A 19,175-nucleotide genomic window follows, 5' to 3' on the forward strand; every position below is an offset into this window, starting at 1 on the left:
CTTGTGTTTTTGTTTTGGGAAGACGGCTTCCCCAACCCACTACCAATACAAATACTGTATACTTGGAAAAATCAGCATAAGAATGGAAAATAATCATACGCATGTCAATTTCTAAATCACTAGCAGTAAAATACAACAAATATAACAATTAACTAGAACAGAAGAACACATTCTATACACACAACGTTTTTTGGTATTCTTTCCTGCAATAAACGGAATGAAAAAAAACCCCGAGAAAACAGAACTCCATATGTCTGTAGAATTTAAGAGCCTTCATTCTCAGCTTTTCTCGTCACAGCTAGAGATCGTCTGCTGCATACAAATAAACTCTCAGCAAATTCATCGATGAGACGCTGTGGAGATGAGTAACAGTCTAAGAAATAGCCTATATATTTTTTTTGTTTCCGTTACTTTAGATCATTGCAATGTAGTTTATTCTATATAACGTAATTGCATAACTATGCAACTATGCATAATCCGAACTGAAATACTATCGCCGATTCCGAGTGCCAAAATAGCAATCGTCTGCGTCTTAATCATAAATTAATTTTAAAGAAGAAACAAGTATTGTTTTTAGAACATTACAAAAAAAATACTATTTTTGAGTAATGTAACAAAGCAATAACAACGTTGGGATGTTGTTGTTTTGAAAGATGTATCCGGATATTAACATTTACTTTAACATTTTGAAAAACAAAGTTTTCGGATATTTTTTGGCTTGCAAATGTGAAAGTAGAGGGCTGCTTTAAATCATACCTGTTAAGAGGTACCGTGTTGCGCAAATCAAAGCATGTTTGTTGTTGACTACAATGTTCAGATTATGCTGGGATAATTATTCATGTGTATCAATATGTATCAATTGGCTGTAAGCAGACCTGCAACTGCGCCAGGATGGAGAGATCTCAGAGCTGGAGATGACGCAAATGACCCAGCTCCCCCAAAAAGTGTTTCAAGACGAACATGGCGGCAACTTAACACAGGACCAAGATGACTGTGGTTATCAAAAGACAAGACCCAAGGCATTCTGCCCAGATACGAAGAAAAAAAACACCTGGTTGAAACAATGCGATAACTGCTTTAAACAAATCTTCATGATCGGCGGATAAAGCAAAACGGTTGTAAGAGCTGGGCTACGGAAAGGGAGAAAGCTCAGCACCGTCAAGAGGAAGGAGAGAGGCATGTTGTCACAGAGAACTGGGATTTTCTCAAGAGAGCCATGGATAACTGTTATATGACAATGCCTGGCTTAATTCATTTGCGTGCACTAATTGGATAGGCATAGCAGATCATCGCTAAGGTAAGACAGGACCACTTCAAATCCAACATATGAGAGGAAAATAACAGGAAAATCCTCAAGTCAATGAATATTGTGGTAAAGGAACCTTTACGGTGGAGTCGGCCAGTGCTGCGCTTTCCCAAAATATGACCAGGGGTGCTTGGATGTGTCGGCAGCAAGATGACGGCTTAAATATCTGGTTTGCACCCCGAGAGAACGAAAAACCTTTTACTGATTCCGAAAGGGCCCAGAAATGGCGACTGTCCTTAGCATCTCTCTTGTTTTTTACCGTCCTACTCTCTGATCACTTATGGTTCTGCGCCGAGGCGAAATTGACACGGACCAGAGAGAAGCGGCTGGACAAGTTAGCATTAACAGACATGGGTGATTACTTTCCATCTACAAATCATATACTTTCATCCAACCTCCATTCACCTTACAACAGCCTCAGAAAAGACAAAAATGCTATTTTTATAGGGAATTCTACCAAACCTTTGTGGCGACTAGAAACTTGTCATCCGCATAGTTTATCAAAAAACTGCTTTACTTTTGAAGATGCAGAACCTGTCTGCAGGAGCATCGCCGAGGACGAGGGGTCGGAATCGGCAGTTTTGAATTTAAGCGATTTATATCTTTCTTTTTGTAATTCTTATTCTCTTTTGGATTTGTTTAATGGTTTATCGAGTCCAGACAATTTGAATTGTAGCCTAGACGTGGTTATGGATGGCAATCTAGCTGGATGCAGTCAATGCATTCAAGCATACCAACGCTATGACCAGCATGCTCAGGAGAAATATGAAGAGTTTGAGGTTATGATTCATAAATACTTTGAATCGGATGGCTACTCAGTGAAAACGTGTATGGAAGATTGCAAGGTAGGATTAAGCACGTTTATTATTATTTTTTTGTAGCTGTATATAATAAAACCGTGAATTAGGTTTTTTAGTCGTCATGGCAACTCATGTCTTAGTTGCAGATAAATGTGTTGCAGTAGACAAAAGTATTTTGAATACAGAACACCTGTTTTTTTCCCCAGGTGTTTCAATATTGAAATTCGGTGGGTTTTCTCGCATTTCTTAAAACGTTTTGGGGATCAGTTCTGATTATCTCGGTTTAAATTGTATGAAACTTTGAGATGTATGGATCTTTCATATGGGTTTTTGTGGGATAATGATTGTAATTTGTAGTTTTTTTTATTAGCATTTATGTTTAATATCTACTGTAAATCCTCCCTTTCGTTTTACGAAATACTGCGAAATAAATCAACAGTGATATAACAAATCTGCATATTAATATACTGTACGTATTAATGAGAACCCTCTGCTGTTTTACCACATTAACACAACGTTTAATAACTTTTAGTGTAGTATTCCTGAAGAGCATAAATACAACAGATAACTTCTAAATAATAACAAAACACCGATATATTCAACAGACCAAGAGACCAGTATGTCAATGTTACGATTTACCTGTGCAGATGTTGGTGGGTTAAAGAAATACTAAAGTAGTGCCGATTTCAGTACCTCGCACTATTGACTACACACGATTCAACAGCAAAGCTTCTGCGAGTTAATGTATTCAACAGCAGCGCGTGCGGTTCATGGCTTTCTTATTAGCCCGTGCTGTATAACAATAACTCCTCCAGGTGGTTTGTGATGGTTACAATCAGATAGGTACTGCAGTAGCCTTTGGGGGAATGACGATAGAATTTCAATAAGGTAAATAATAATGTTTAGTGTATCGCTCGCTGTGGTTTTTTCGTTTCTTTTTCGTCCTGTTAGCTGTCAATCCAGAGAAAACCTAGTCATTGTTACGTACCTCGTGCATTCTGAATAATGATTTTACTTTAAACTACTGCATATTAGGTATGATTGTCAAATGGTGCTGAAACGGGTGTTCTTTTTTACAGGCCTGTTATTACAAGTCAGTCAGGTACACGTAAAAAACAGACATCGATGACGTTTAACAAAAATATGTCCGTTTTGAAACAGTAACAATAATCTAAGATTCCCTTGAATTTATCTTTCTAGTTCAGTATTAGAATCACTAAATGTCCTTTAGTGTCTTCCTGTAGGTTTTATTTTAATATTTTTATTATTTCTGTAAGCAATAGGCCATTATTAAAATTGTATATATAGTAGAATATACCCATGCGCATTTGTACTGAATGCAGTATAATTTGGGGTTAAATCATATATTTTTATTATATAAATAAAACGTCCACTAACTTACATTTAGGATTTTTGAAATTAGGTCATTGAACAGCATCTCAATGTAATATGTACTAAAAAGTATGTTGTACGTCAATGTGTAACTAGTACATTAGTCTTGAATTCTGTCTTTATATGCAGAAATCCAAGAATTCTCTAATGTGCTTATGCAAGTTTTTGAGACAGCAATGTCATATATGAGAAAGACATGGGGAAGTACTTTTAGAAGTACTTTTGTTTGCTCTCTAACTTGTAGCTTATCGTTAATTTATTATCAATGAGATAATATATATCTCACAATGTATAGCATTATTTTTTTAACCTCTTAAAAAAAGGCATTTTTCAGAACTGACCAATGTTGGTCAGAAACAGATTTGCTAACCTTTGTATTATTCCTTCACATTATACTCCCTCCACCTTCGTTTGTCACTAACACTGACACTTTTTAAATTTCTAGGAGAACGAATATCACTGTTTTTACTGACAGCATAGGCTTTTATGCAAACACTGAATCCAGGACAATATACTGTAGAAGACATGAGTTGCTGTCCTTGGTGCTGAAATACATTCGCTTGACTGTAGATCAACACTTTCTTTGGTTCAAAACAGTTAATTATTAATATCTAAAGGATGACATATCCACAGACATTTATTAACATAACAAAACAGGCTACTGAATATATGGTTGACTGAATTGAGAGCTTCAGGATTAATTTATAAATGTTTACAAGTGAAAGTGCAAGAACTATTTAGAACTTTGTCACATGTACACAAAGACACAATGTTTGAGGACTCTGTGAAGTCCTGGCCCAAGTAACTCATTTTCCTATTCAAACCAGCCTAGAACAATTTTCGTTGTGAGACAAAGAAGAACTCATCCATTTTCATTAACTGCTTAGTAGTCAAATGCAGGGTCACAGTGAGCTTTACTTAGTGGAAAATTGGTTTCATGCAGGATACATCTGGAACAGGATGTTAATCCATTGTGGGGCACCGTTTAGAGACGCTAATTAAACTAGACTTATAATTGGACTAAGGAAGGAAACCAGAGCACCTGGTGGAAAGCAGATAACATAAAGACTCCACACAGGAGGTTAGAATTGAACTCAGAACCCAAATGTTGTGATGTAGCAATGCAAACCAACAGGCTACCGTGCCATCCTTACTCACAGATCGATGTCCCACCAACGGTAGAGTATAATTTCCAGTGAATTAATTTGATAAAGGTAAGGTTTATTGAAATGTTTACAAGTGTTATGCAGTATAAATCACAACATCAAATACAAGGTGAGACTGAAAGATGGACTGGTGGTAACATTTCATTCCTTAATTAATGTTTAACACATGCACATGCTAACTATTATGACAAGCGCAAAGAAACTTTGATTCTGACCTAATTGTGAATTAAAAAATGTTTTAGGTAAAAGTCAATGATAGATTGTTCTTTTATTAAATACTGTAATAGAGACTTTCTATGAAAAACAGACCAAAGTCCTTATTTAACCTGGGATCAAATTGCCTATCCTATTGGAACGATTCAGAATAACATATTGATTAAAAATGTATTGACCTTCAAGAAAAGGCCAGTGGGTGTTTTTCCATCAGTTTAAGGTTTACTTTTCTCATGAAAATTACTTGGTAGCAATTACAACCACAAATAGTCAGGACATTGTGTCACAATAATAGTTGTTTTTCAATATAATAATGCTCTAGTGCAATTCTGTGCTGTATATTATATTATTTCAATTTCCTATTGAGCTAATACTACAATATTTCAATGTTGTTGGGATCACAGTAATGACAAGATCCATGCATTAATTTTGAAACTTGTTGCTTTACTTCCTTATTAAAGTAGTTAGGTTTCATGCGGTTTTGTGCAATGGGCTCCTATCATGTTGAGAAATGGGCAATCACCTGGAAAATAATGCTTAATGTACACATATGCAGGGTTTTGCATGCAGGTGGTGAACATAAATTATACATACAAAATGGGAAACACTCACCAAGAAGAGGTTACTTGATTATATTAAGACCTTGTTTATATCTTACTGACAGGAAACAATGAATAAAGATTAGGGTAGGGCAAACAAAATGCTAGAGTTTACAGTATCTCATAAAAAGTGTACACTTCAAGTTAAGGGAAGTTATGTTCAAATTGTACACACTACTACTCATTTAGAACACTGTGTACATTTTTGTCACATCTTTACAGAAAAGATGTTGCTGCTCAAGAATTAGTCTAGAGAAAAGCAACCAGATGCATATCAGGGTTTAAGGAAATGTTTGACAATGAAAGGCTGAAAGAACTGAGCCTTTTGAGTCCTGAATGGAGAACATACAAGGGAACCTTATACAACTAATCAAGATCCTCTAAGGAACTAACAAAGTCCAGACAAGAGGACACAAGGCAAAACAATGCAGAAGTGCATTTATAAAGAAGAATGTACTGTATTTCACAAGCCCAGAAAAGTGTTTATATATAAAACAAATACAAAATCACACAGACTTTTAAGACTTCTTTTTATTTTTTTTTAATTTTGTATCAAATTTGTAAAATTTTGTATCAGGAAGCCATGATACAGTGTTTTATATTGCACAATTTACGGCTGTCTATAGCTCCTTCCCAGGGATATATCTTCATCTTCTTCTCAGCACTATACACTAAAGCAGGAGGTCAGTAGTATTACTTGGCAGAGTCTGCTTTCAAGATATTGGCATGCCAGGCAAATGGGAGGAGAGAGAGGGAGTTCTTAGTATGGAAAAAGGACAGGAAATTTAGAAATGTAACATGACATTGCTGTTTTTTTATGAAACATTGTAAATACTATAGATTTTATTGTTTTTTATTCGTATTGCGGCAAACAATATGTTAGAGTCTTATATTAAAAGCCAAAACAATCTCATTTTGTTAGTGGGATAGTTTTGCACACTTACATAAAATAATTTTATAAAACAGGGTTTAGCCACATTCACCATAAACTGTCATATACTGTACCAACATTCAGTAAATAAGGTAATCTGTGTCTTAAATCACTTCCTTCACTAGATATTCACATGGAGCTTTAAAACCTGCCAAAGCATACATTTATTTGATATCGTGTTCTTCTAATATGTACAATTTGTCCAAAGGCATCACTATAATTTGAAATTGTACAGATATGCTTTTCATTTGCTTTTCATTTTTAAGTTCAGATTGAAATAAAATATGTAGTACAAAAATGAATTAAATCATGAGACATCATTTATTTCCCAACCAAAAAAAGCTAAAGTTGTTGTAAAATGATTAAGAGGTTTTTAAAATCAGATCGGCCTGCGTTCAGTTGTTTGCTTCAACATTTAGAAAGTTTGTCAGACAGTAAATATTATAAATCAGAACATCAGTAGATAATGTAAGGTTTAAGAGCAAAACCTGGGAATTGTTAAAACACAACATTCATTTAGACTGTAGAATATAAATTTATATTTGTGACAATAAAGTCACAAAGACAATTACAGAACATTATGTGTCAATCTGGTGGAAATAAAACATACCTGGATGTATAATCCTAGTTCATTGCCACAAACAAAGCAAGTGGATAGAGGGAGGACACAATTAGCAGAAAACACAATCAAAACTCACATACATTTTACATTAACACAAAGTCCCATCAATTGGATATGTTATTAAAGTGTCTTGTAATTTTGTTATTATTATGTTTTGTTTTCTCATCTGTGATATCATGATCAGGAATATCTGTGAATGTTGTTCGTATTTGGGTTGTCGTCATTAAAGAATCCTTCTTGTTTTAGGTTTAACTACTGTAGCTATGCTTGATTGGGAAATTGGCTAGGCCTGGGCAAGTGGGAGAAACACCGTGATTAAATGTGAGATCTTGTTCTGTGCTGGTAGTTGGAAGAAGTAGTTTGGAGTTTTTTGTGAAGGAAGACAAGCTTGACCATTTCATGCTTCCACTGTCAATAATCCTCTCTTATTCATTTCACCATGTTTTGGGATTTATGTTGTTGTTGTTGTTGTTTCAGTCTTCATCTTCATAACATCCATCCAACCATTCTCTAATCACTTTATCCAATACAGGGTCTCGGAGCAGCCAGAGTCTATCCCAGCAAGCAATGGGTGCAAGGTGGAACACACCCTAGATGGGATGCCACTCCATTGCAGGGCACGCACAGACACAAACAGTCACTAACTCACACCATGGCCAATTTTCCAAGAAGCCAATGAACCTACTAGTACAGTTTGTCTTTGGACTTTGGGAAGAAACCGGAGACCTGGAGCAAAGCACACACAAATAGCACCCCAGGTACAGAATTGAACCCAGGGCCCCATTACTGCGAAGGCAGCAATGCTAACCACTGCATGTGTCTCCTGAGCCTCACAATATCACATTTTCAATTACTGACTGTACAGTTCTGTCATACAGGAGACACTAAACTGAAAATAGGTAACATAACATGTTCCACATGTACAGTAGCAATGTGTTGAACCTAATTTTTTGTCATGTGATGCTGTCAAAGTCCCAGTAATAAATATAAACAGTAGTCTTTCCCTCAAAAGACTCACAGAATATGTGGAACACAGCCTTTCCCAGTCCTGTAAATTTTCAGAGTATGATTTTCTACAAATGTCTTTCAGAAAGCCTTTTTTAAAATGCGGAGATTTCTTTGACTTCTGGAAAATATTCCTGTATAATATGAAAGTTATTGTGGTTACTGAATCAGACTACTACTGACTTCCGTTTGAGCTTGAGGTAAGTCTAATAAGATTTCATACAGTATAGTGTGTTGTGCTGTTATGATATATGATTCATTTTCTGTTTTCAGTGAATTGTAATGTCTTCCAAACAGGCTTCTCACTTGTTTAAGATGGGAACATTATGGAAAAAAGAGTTTCTACAATATTTTACTTATGATGGCCTAAGCAATTTCAGAAAAAAAATAATGTTCCAACAAATTTAGGCATGGTAGTGTAGTGGTTAGTATTGCTGCCTTGGAGCACTGGGGCCCTGAGTTTACTTCTGGATTTTGTATGTTCTCTCCATGTTCACGTGGGTTTCCTCCGAATGCTCTGGTTTCCACCCACAGTTCAAATAGATACTTGTTGATTAATTAGCTTCTGGCAAAATTAGCCCTGGTGTGGGTGTGTGCATGTCTTTGCTTTGTGTCTATGTGTGCCCCATGATGGTCTGGTGTACCCTTGGGGCTGTATTCTGTCTTGTGCCTGTTGCTTGCCAAGATTTTGTTGGTTTGTTGGTAACATTTTGAATAGATGTCAGCAATGTTGATACATAGGTGACTTAAACAAAGAAAAAATGCATATTTTATAATGTGCAGCAGTACTGCAAATTTGGGAATGTGTTCTGCACTGAAGTTTTTCCAGTAGTGTTTCAGAATGAAACATCAATTAATTGCTTTTGGTAATTAAATCAAAATGTGTATGGCTTGAGTTGGCAGACATTTAACACAATTTAAATTGCAAATGCATTCTTATGTTAGTTTGACCTTTCCATAAGCACACCACTTTATGTCTGATTTGTTGAATGTCAGTTTAATCATTCTCCATTTTAAAAGATGAACATTATAATTCAGATATTTTATTTAAAATCCTTTTTTAACCAGCCATTATACCACTGAATTGGATTGCTTCTAAAGAAAGGATAGTTTGTTGTTGGCAGGAGAACTTTGGAAGGGCAAGATATTGACTGGCTGTGTGTGGAAAAACAATATATTTTTAAACTCGCAGACAGGTAGTTTAAATATTCATGGAATGAGAAGGGGTTGTATCCAGAGTTCTTTTTCAGCAATGAAACCTTACTAGTTAGAAAAGTATTGCCTAAGTCCTTTTATTATTCATTTTATAATTTCTTTCTACAGCTACTAAAAATGGATCGTCATCCTCATCATCGTGTCTCATCAGTTCATTTACACCAGATACAGACAGGCTTTCAACAGCTTGGCCTACATCTAGAGTGGATTTATGAGTATACAGTACATACTGCAAGTAAAGTTACAGCTAATTATTCAGTGGCCATCTTTAACTTCAGAAGTAAAAAGAAGTCATTCTGTTTAGCTATGCTGCCGTAGCTATCACGCCTGTCAGCATTTAGAGTTTTCATGCTGCTGGGTGATGGAGAGAGATGCTGACTCAAAATGTTACCTCATCATTAATAAAACAAGGTAGCTGTTGGGGAGGTGGAGGATGTGAAGACAATCCAAGTCAGTTACACATTATTGCTATTTCAAAATAGTCAAATTGCATTTGCATCAGGTGTTTCCTACAAGTTAGGAGCAATAGAAAAAACTTTAAAATAGGGGTTGAAAATGATTTTTATTGTATAACCAACTGGAGAGTCAGCAAAACAGGATGTTTGCTTCAAAGCATTAAATCTAGGCATATTGCTGGTTGAATAAAATACAACTAGGTAGTACAATAATGCAGAAAATTAAGAAATACTGTTCAAAATAATTTATGGTAAAAATACACAAAAAAAACAAAACGGTTTCAAAAGATTGAACAGTGAAGATGATCAAACTTGTTTGAGTTATGTTATTATGTTGTCCACAAATTTGAACTGAAAGTACATCAGATGATTTGATAGTGAAAATGTTTTAATTTCTCTTCTTGTACACATAGTGAACCATTTTAGATTGAAGGACATTGATGGTGTAGCCTTCTGAGAAGTATTGCAAAGTTTGGGACATCTTTTCTGCTAAAGTGTTTGTGAGCCGTGCAGCAAAGATAGTGCAACAAATCAAACTCACGAGTCACTGTATGTTACTGCATATTCCTTTCCCTCATTTCCCTTCTTATCTTTATATTTCAAAATCTCTACAAGCTTACTTTTAATAAAAATAAATACTAACAATGAAAATGGAGTAAAATAAAGCAAGATATTTTGCACAGCATAATCAGACGTAGCCCACCATTACACAGTATAGGCACATAAAGCCCGATCTAATGCAAAGTTTTTTTTAACTGTGTTATCTTGATATTGCAACACTAATTCACTCTGTACTCCCACATTTCCAGCTTGCCTATTCCTATTTTTATGTATGGCCAACTTTTCTTACCTGAACAAAAAATAGAGTCCTGTAGGACAAGAGAACAGCAAATATGATCACTGTTTGGTCTCAATGTGTCTACTTCACAGGAGCTGGTATGTGTCAGAGAGGTAAATCTGAAGAATCAGTCCTAGCATTTTCTCCTCTTCCTGATTAGAACTTTAATATTACTGTTACCTTTTGGATATACTGTAGGTTACAGTAGGCTTCTGTCATGTCTGTAATATGTCATGGAAAGCTTAAAAACGCTTAGTTATCATATTTATCATGGCTTTTGTTGAAAGAAGACCGGCTGGTTTATCTCATTTTTAGAGAAATAGATATCCTAGTCATCGTAGACACAGAAGCTGATTTATTTTTCTGCATCCTTTAGGCAGAGAGAGTAGCTGTTCCGTGGGCACTACTTTGCTAAGATATAAAAGATTTACTGTGATGAAATCCTAACATTATTCTACCTTCAAGAGTAACAGATAAAACTATTATTTGTTTGTGATTCTTTCAAGACTGCAAATGTAACACTATTATACTCCTGAAAAAGGCCTAAATGTATATTTTCTTTTCCTTTCAGCATGGAATACACCTTTACCTGTTCTTTAACAACCATAAAATGTATGTCTCTTTTTCTATTGTGGACTAAAATTTAAATTTCACCGAGACTCAACCTTTCCTTGTGCATTTTCACAACAAGGACTGTTTGATTCTACTGTATCTCTGGAGTATGTGTCGATTTCCCAATTAAATCATCTTCTTGGTTTCTGAAGAAGTGAAAAATAACTTTCTAATACAAACAGAGTCAACAAGACACATATTATAAAGAGTAATGTATTTATTTCAAAAGAATCAAGGGTTGGATTGTCTTGATGGCTATCTCCAGCTATCAGAGGCATTGACTTTTCTTGTGTGTCAGTTGTTCAAACTAGCAGTGTTGCATGGGAAAAACATATTTACTGTATCTTTTTAAAAGGTTGGGAGCTAAATACTAGTTATTTATTAAGCATAGGTATGAAGTATAAATGGAATACAACCTAGAATCAGCCACCAGAGGAGATAACACTAACAGTGATTAACCTGTGAGACTGTAATCGCAGAGATACAGTGACAAACAGGAAAATCATTTTTTAGGACATATTGTAAATTAAATCTACAGTAGTTCAATTTTAGTACGGTGCTGTCATAAAGGGTATAGTAATGTAAAGATTAAGAAACAATTACAATATAGAAGATAAATAAGCTAGAGTGCAGACAAATATGAATTTAGGAAAACTAACATTCTTGCTAGATATGATTTAATGAAGTCCAATGTGACATTGTGTTATTGATGTGTTATTGATACCACCAATTGTAATAATAAGTATGCTGTTGTCACAATACAGATGTTTTGCTTCTTTCTTATTCAGTAAAAAAAAACACCTGTGGGTTTAGAAACAATGTATAACTCCAGATTACTTAAAACATGTACAGATATTTCACAATCACAGAATTTATGCAAAACATGAAAGTCTTCCACTACCAAATGATGGTAAAGGATAATCACCACACCCTTCACAGTTCATTAAATCTTTTCTGCAATACTACTGTATATAATAATGGTAATCGATAAGCTTTTTCCTTTAGGATTTTGCTTTGTTAAAGTGCAGAGCTGTAACAGCTTACTCATTTTTGATAGTTAATGTGGAACTATCCTTTCATATTCTTTCCTGTTTGGGAGAACACACAAATTCCACACATACACAGTAGTAGCCCAGGATTTGAACCCAGGGCCCCAGTACTGCAAGGCAGCAATGCTAAACGCTAAACACTAAATGCTAACCACTACACCACCATGCCACCCAATTCTGTACTATATGTTGTAAACAAAAAAAAATGTGTACCATACTATACTTATATATTGGTGTTTCAGTAAATCTTCTTAGTGCATTACAATATTATACATAATAATATTATGCAAAGGAACAAGTAAAGTATTTCATGCTGAAAAGAGAAGACTCCACAGCCAAAACACTGTGTTTCTTTTCTTCTCTTTTCAGCATGGAATAAACCTTTACTTGTTCCTTTGCAGCCTACGCATGACACAGCTACCTACTTGAACTACATAATAATATTATTACTTTACAAAATATTTTACTGGTCTATATCAAATTACAGCATGTATTTTATGATACATAACATACTACTATGTATTAGACCCAATAAAAAAGGATCCTATTAATTGATTAAGTTGTGGAAAACTGGTACCGAGATGTACTCCTCAAACACACTTTAAATGACAGTCCTTTCATGTCTGTGAATTCTGTGTTGTTGAATATTAAACTAGATAACATTCTCCTAAAATACTGAGATAAAATCTTGTGATCATGAAATAATGAATAAAAAATATCATAGGATGGCCTCAATGAGCCACGAATAGATAGCTTTCTCTCCTGTGTTTGTGCAGCAGCCTAGTTCCACACATGTATAATGAGACAAAATCGGTTGGTACCCTCTCATTTGTCTGTTGTGCAAATAAGCCTTTTAGAATTGTAAATACATCCTGCTGTGCAATTGTTGACCATACATTATATTCTGATAAAAAGATTACTGTTGTTATTAAAGTAGCAGCAAAAAAAATGAGACACATAGCTCCTCACCCACACTCACATGGTTTCTCATTGCTTCGTAGACTTTGCTTTTCCTACAAATGAAACTAAATTACATTCTCACAATTCACTTTTAGAGAAAGCTTCTTATGTGACGTGCATTCTTTTGTCGACTTAATTTTCAAGTACATTATGTTAGAGGTTTTGGTTTTAGTCGTAGGGTTTTGGTGCAACTAGTGTGACTAATGTCATGTATTAGTGCTTAGCCTTGGTTTATTAACATACAGGTACTGTACTGTATACTAAGAAGAATGAATTATAAGTTAATTAGAATACTTCTCTATAGGCAGAATTTAACATCACTTTATTAACCCTTTACAATTTCTTCCATTAGGAATTATCTTTTCACATACCCCAGCTTGCTCTCCATGAGACACACAGACAGGGAGAGAGTCTGGGGTCAGAGTGCAGAGTGTGCCATTGTACGGCACCCCTGGAGCAGTTGGGGTTAAGGGCCTTGCTCAGGGGCCCAAGGGAGTAGGATTCCTCTTCCAGCTGCAGGATTTGAGCCGGCAACTTTCCAGCCTCTGGCACAGATCCTTAGCCACAGAGCCACCGCTCCGCCCCAACAGCATTTCGAAAGGGAAAGATTGGAAAGTGTCAATGTATAGGAGGCAGTCAACATAAGCATGTCAAATAAAATATTTATTCGCTCATTATGTAATGGTTTATGCAATATATTTTCATTATGTCAGACAAGCTGCTTTTCTATAGAGACATCTTTTTGAAAGTTTAGCTGCTTGAGTTAGCAAATGATTTCAATTATTTAATGCAGGTGCTGCCTAAACAGAAAGAGACTTTTACTATTATTTTTATTATTTATACAAACATATTGTATATTTTTGTCCGCAATTCATATTTCTTGGTGAAAAGTATCTACCTTTCCCAGGTATTAGTATATGTTTTTTTTCAATTAAGTGATAAGCAGCAATTGGGAAATACAGTAGTTTGCTTGCAGTATTATTTAGTAATATGTTACATGAGCTTCACAATTCAGCTGTAAAAACTATGCATTGTGCAAAAGGAGGTTGTGTTTTATTTAATCTTAACAATCAGATTAAATCACTCCCATTATCATTGTTTATAAGAATAAAATATTTTTAAAAATATAAATCCTGTTTGTCTATGTGAAGTGGAAATAGAAAACAGACAACATATAGAACCCTGTTATCCAGCTGTTGGGAATAACAGAAACACTTGAAAATTTTAATAACTCAGCTGCTAGGCAAACAAACTGTGACTTCCTATTTTAGGTTTAAATTGTTTCAAGTGGTTGCTTTATAAAAAATTGAAAGTCACGCCTGATTTTATTCAGTGTAAAGTCTGCACAGATTTGGAAGTGTAGTGCCCTGAGGTGTGCTCAGCTGAAGAAATGTTCTCTTTCAAGTGAAATGCATTCATTAGCTCTTGGGGAGTGTTTTTGTCACTGTCCCTCTGGTGAGAACATAATAAAAGTCATTCAATTGGATCCTACCATATCACCCAGCCCTGCCCTTCTACTCCTACGAGAGTGCCTGACGTGGTAGCTCATCACTGCTGCCCTGACAGCATGTCTCTTGCTTCACTGACTTTACTTCTAGAGAATTAAGGACCTAGTAAGACCCTCTGTGGAATATTCTATGGAGACCTAGCTTGTGCTTCTCTCTGGCTGTGGGCTTGGCATCCACGTTTCCTCCTTTTTACTTTTCCTCTTTTCTCTTAGTCTTGTCTCCTCCTTTTTTCTTTATATGTAGAAGAATGTTTCAGGTAAGTAATACAGAGTTCTGGGTTCTGTGGAAGGAGCACCCTCCTTATAAACTCAGTTTACTAGGGTTCTCTATATATTTTTAAGCCTCTCTGTTTTCTTTTTCATGAGTGCCAGGATGGGACTAAGATAATAATTTTCTACCAGTTCATCAATACAAAACCTATGGAAGATATCAAATTTAGATAAAAAGTTCACGAAAAACGGGATACTCTTGTGTTCCTAGATGTACAGTAACAGGTTTTATAAACTAGTTGCTTGGTTGCATTTAAATGGAATCTCTGCCAACTCTGGATTATTTTAACCTTCCTTCTCAATATGATTCGAGAATGATGCCTCCACTAACAATTATGAATATGTTAATGTGAAAATCTCTGATTTCTACCTGTTAGGCATCAAAATCTCTTAGGTGACTGGGATGTACCTTTTGAGTATTACTTACTGTATATCTGAGAACACTTACTGTACCGTAATCATTATTTTATGCCCTGATGTCAGTAGTAGAAATAGCACCTTGTTCTTTCTGGGGGTGGTATGGTGGTATTGTTTTAGTCTTCTGCTGTATAGTAAAAAGGTTATAGTCATCCACCTTGTCCTTAATCTGCATTTCAAAATCAATAATGTTTTGCTGTTTCAGGCTTCTCTCATGACCCTTGGAGCAGATCCATAAGAATACAACAAAGGTTACTGTGACTAGAAACTACTTCGCCAGCCCAGACAGTACTCAAAAAGTGTACCCACACACATACATTCAATTTTCTTTCCAAAGCAAAGATAAACATATTGTTATTAGCAAATGTGGACACTTTTTCTTAGTAAGTTGGTGCAGCAAGATACCTCCTGTTGTTAGTTTTAAATTTATTCTCTTGACATTCCATTTGTGTCCTATGATTTATGTTTCTCTATTCTTAAGAAGTCCATTGATTTAACAATATCAGCGTCTTTGATGGTTTTAATCACTTTAATCAATCCCCCTTGTAGTGTTCCCTGTTTAAAACGTAGTAGTAGATAATTGATATACAGTACATCAGGAAGATCAGTAGTCATAACACAAATTCCTGAGGTACTCCGCTAATTACATAACACTAATTATTATTATTCACTTATTATCTGTACTTTTTGTTTTATCCATAAAACAGTTTTTAATCCAATTACATGGTTTTTCTTGAATGACTATAATCTGGATTTTGAGATCTTTCTTGATGAACTTTATGAAAATCTACTGGAAATCTAAAGTATTCTATATCATGTGTTGTTTCCATTACTGCTGTTGGTTGTTTAAAGAACTTTAAAAGTTACTAAAGCAAGACCTATAATCTACAGTGTGTTTACCAATCTGAATACTCATATTGCAATATTGATAATCCTCTACTTCGGTTAGTTATAAATTATAATTATAATACTTTACATGTAATATACAAAAGACATACATTATTGGTCTATAATTACAGTAATTTGCTTGCTATTGTAATTATTTCTGTGGCCGGGTGGTACTTTAGAATTTTCCCAGTCAATATAACCCTTGTAACTGTTGGAAAAGTTTTGTTATTTTGCTTATGTACTCTTATAACATTTTGTATTTCCTTAAGTATAATTGGTATAATACTATGAGGCCCTGGAGATTTGTTAAAAAGTGCATCTAGCATGTGTAACACTTCTGTCTCTTCTATGTTAATAACATTTAATTATATTTCATTATAATTGATGTCTGAAATTGGTTGTCTACTATACAGTACGTGAAGCGTTACGCCTTGTATTTCAAATACTGATTCTGAGACACATGATTCATCTAGCCTATTTCCTTTGCTTAAATGCTCTTTTTGATGTACAGCATAGTGCTACACTTCTATCTTTTCCTCTTCAGAGCACATGGAGCACTGCACATCCAGTTAAGTTTTGTATTCGGCACCATTACTATCTGTTATCTGTTTCAGTGTAAAAGAATGCTTTAACAATATCCAAAAGAGATTGTAAAAGTGAAGGTGTGCAGCTGACGTACTGTAGCTCACTCTAAGTTTTGTTCTAATAGGCACTGGACATGTGAGAAAACTGGGATGGAAACATATCACTTTTGAGGATGACATGTCAACAAGTCAGGGATGTTATGAAAGACATGGGGGGCTCAGTAAATTAAAAGACTAATCATCTAATGGACAATGAATATGAATGATTCAGGCACCACAATAATCTATTGTTAGGTCCAAAAGAACATTGTTTTCAATTTAAATGTTCTCAGAGATTCATAAAAATGTAGCAGGTTACAAAATTTCTTTGCATCGTGGTGTTTTGCATCAAAACAGAGCATTCTTAAATGTTTATTTTTCTAAAAGGATCAATCACTACTTTAGATTTCAGACACTCATACCATGTATTCAGCTGCCAAGAGATTGAATAGAACATACTGTTTCCTCATTGTGTGTCTATATATTTGACATGCTTTATTTGGCATCATGTAGAGTCTGTCATATTTAGATAAAATGATTATATAATATAGTTATAGAATGGCTGTCATTTTCTTGAAGTACTTTCTTATATAATTCATAATATTGTTGCCTCAAATTATGATACATATATATTTATGGTTGATCAATTTTTTTATGAATACACAATAGACTCTTGTTTAGATTGTAGTACACAATACATAGTAATAATAAAATAATATGAATACATTTAGCCCTTTATCAAATATTTAAAATTGTGCCTGATAGATAAAAAGTCATATTCCTGAAGAACTTCTTTGGATTTTACGATCATATTATATTTTTATTTTATTTATTTTTTATTATATATAAATAATTAAGATTAGATTGTTTTTAATGCTGTTGACCTTTACTAAACCCAGTGTTGTCTGTTTAGTTAAAATGTTAGTGTATCATTTGTTATACAGTAAAATGAAAATAAAGAATCTATTTCCAATGTCCTGATTATGTATTTACAGAACATGAGTAAATCAAATTAATTATACGGAGACTAAACCATTTTTCTAGCTTTTCTCATTAGGTCACTACTGGGACCAACAAAAGGAGATTTTTTAAAGAAGAATTTATGATCTGATACCTGAAGGATTTTTCTTTAAACATCTGACACTGTATTGTCATTCTCAAAAAGAGAATAGTTGTAATATAAATGCAAATGATGGTTGATTATAGTGTGGACAATCAATTTATCTGCTGCATTGCAAGTATGATTGTTCTCAGGGAGTACAGTTAGATAAGCTGTTAAGAGATCATATTGAATCCAGTATAAATTGTGTATTTCTGGGTATGTACTGTATGTATGTGCATTAATGGAATGTCCTACCCTGACAGTCGCGGTAAAAAAACTGAATCTTTTTAGTCTTGACAAGATTCCTGATTCAAGAATTCATAATCCTCAAAGCCGCTGACAAAGTCTGGACTTTTTTCGAACCAAAGGGACAGTGAATTTTAAACCGAGAGCAGGAGTCACTCTTTAAAGGCTTTTGATAGTCTTATACTTGTTACCTAGCCTTACTGTCAAAACCAATACTTCCTTCAAGATCTACAGTATGAGTACCTGTACCTGAACCTGTACCTGAACTACAGTACATGGACTGAGTAGCCACTTTCATTTGTAACCTTTTTTTTTTGTTTTGTGCTGCTCTACCTTTTTCACAGTTACCCTTGTCCTGTTTCAGTATGTACAGTAAATGATTGAGTTTAAATACTCTGATATTTATTTGCAGTTTATTTGTGATTCAGGTGCATTTTGCAGTGAATAAACGAGGGCAGATAAATGCAACCATAATGATCATGACCTGTATAAATCAGAATGACAATTAGAAGATTTATAAAGCATTCTATAATGAAGGTAATTTGGCAGCAGCTCGTTATGGATATGGAAGGGTCTTATTTGGTCTTATTCTTCCATTTGATCTCATAATCTTCTTGACAAGGTTCCTGGTAATTAGAATGCTTTTAATTTGAAATAAAATTTGTACAGTATGTTATAATGTAATTAAAGAACACTGGAATTGGATCAGAATTGAGAATGGTAACAGGATGCAGCTAATATGAGCCCATTAAGCATTTTTTTTTGGCAAACTATTCTAACCTTTAAACACTCTGAGTAAAAAAGTATGGAAACTGTGCAATAAGATTGACCCAAACTGAATCAAAACTTTACATGTCTTATGACAGGCAAATTATAAATCTTGTATTTAATAGTTTTACTTATTACTTCTACCCAGATAAAAGCCACTATGAGTAATACATTTGTAAGTGTGATAAGGT

At 34.6% G+C, this 19,175-nt stretch overlaps 1 protein-coding gene across 1 annotated transcript in view; it reads left to right on the forward strand.

The window, feature by feature from the left end:
• Positions 1-637: 637 nt before the first annotated feature.
• The window catches only part of LOC148675883 (NALCN channel auxiliary factor 1-like), a 172,439-nt gene continuing 153,901 nt past the window's right edge, over positions 638-19,175 (forward strand). The window contains exon 1 of the mRNA XM_088597255.1: positions 638-2,151. Within this exon, the coding sequence (XP_088453381.1) occupies positions 1,423-2,151 (729 nt within the window). The 5' untranslated portion in view covers positions 638-1,422. The remainder of the gene's footprint in view (positions 2,152-19,175) is intronic.

Source organism: Lepisosteus platostomus, chromosome 2 (assembly GCF_059453375.1).
Source record: "Lepisosteus platostomus isolate fLepPlt1 chromosome 2, fLepPlt1.hap1, whole genome shotgun sequence".
Lineage (NCBI taxonomy): Eukaryota > Metazoa > Chordata > Actinopteri > Semionotiformes > Lepisosteidae > Lepisosteus > Lepisosteus platostomus.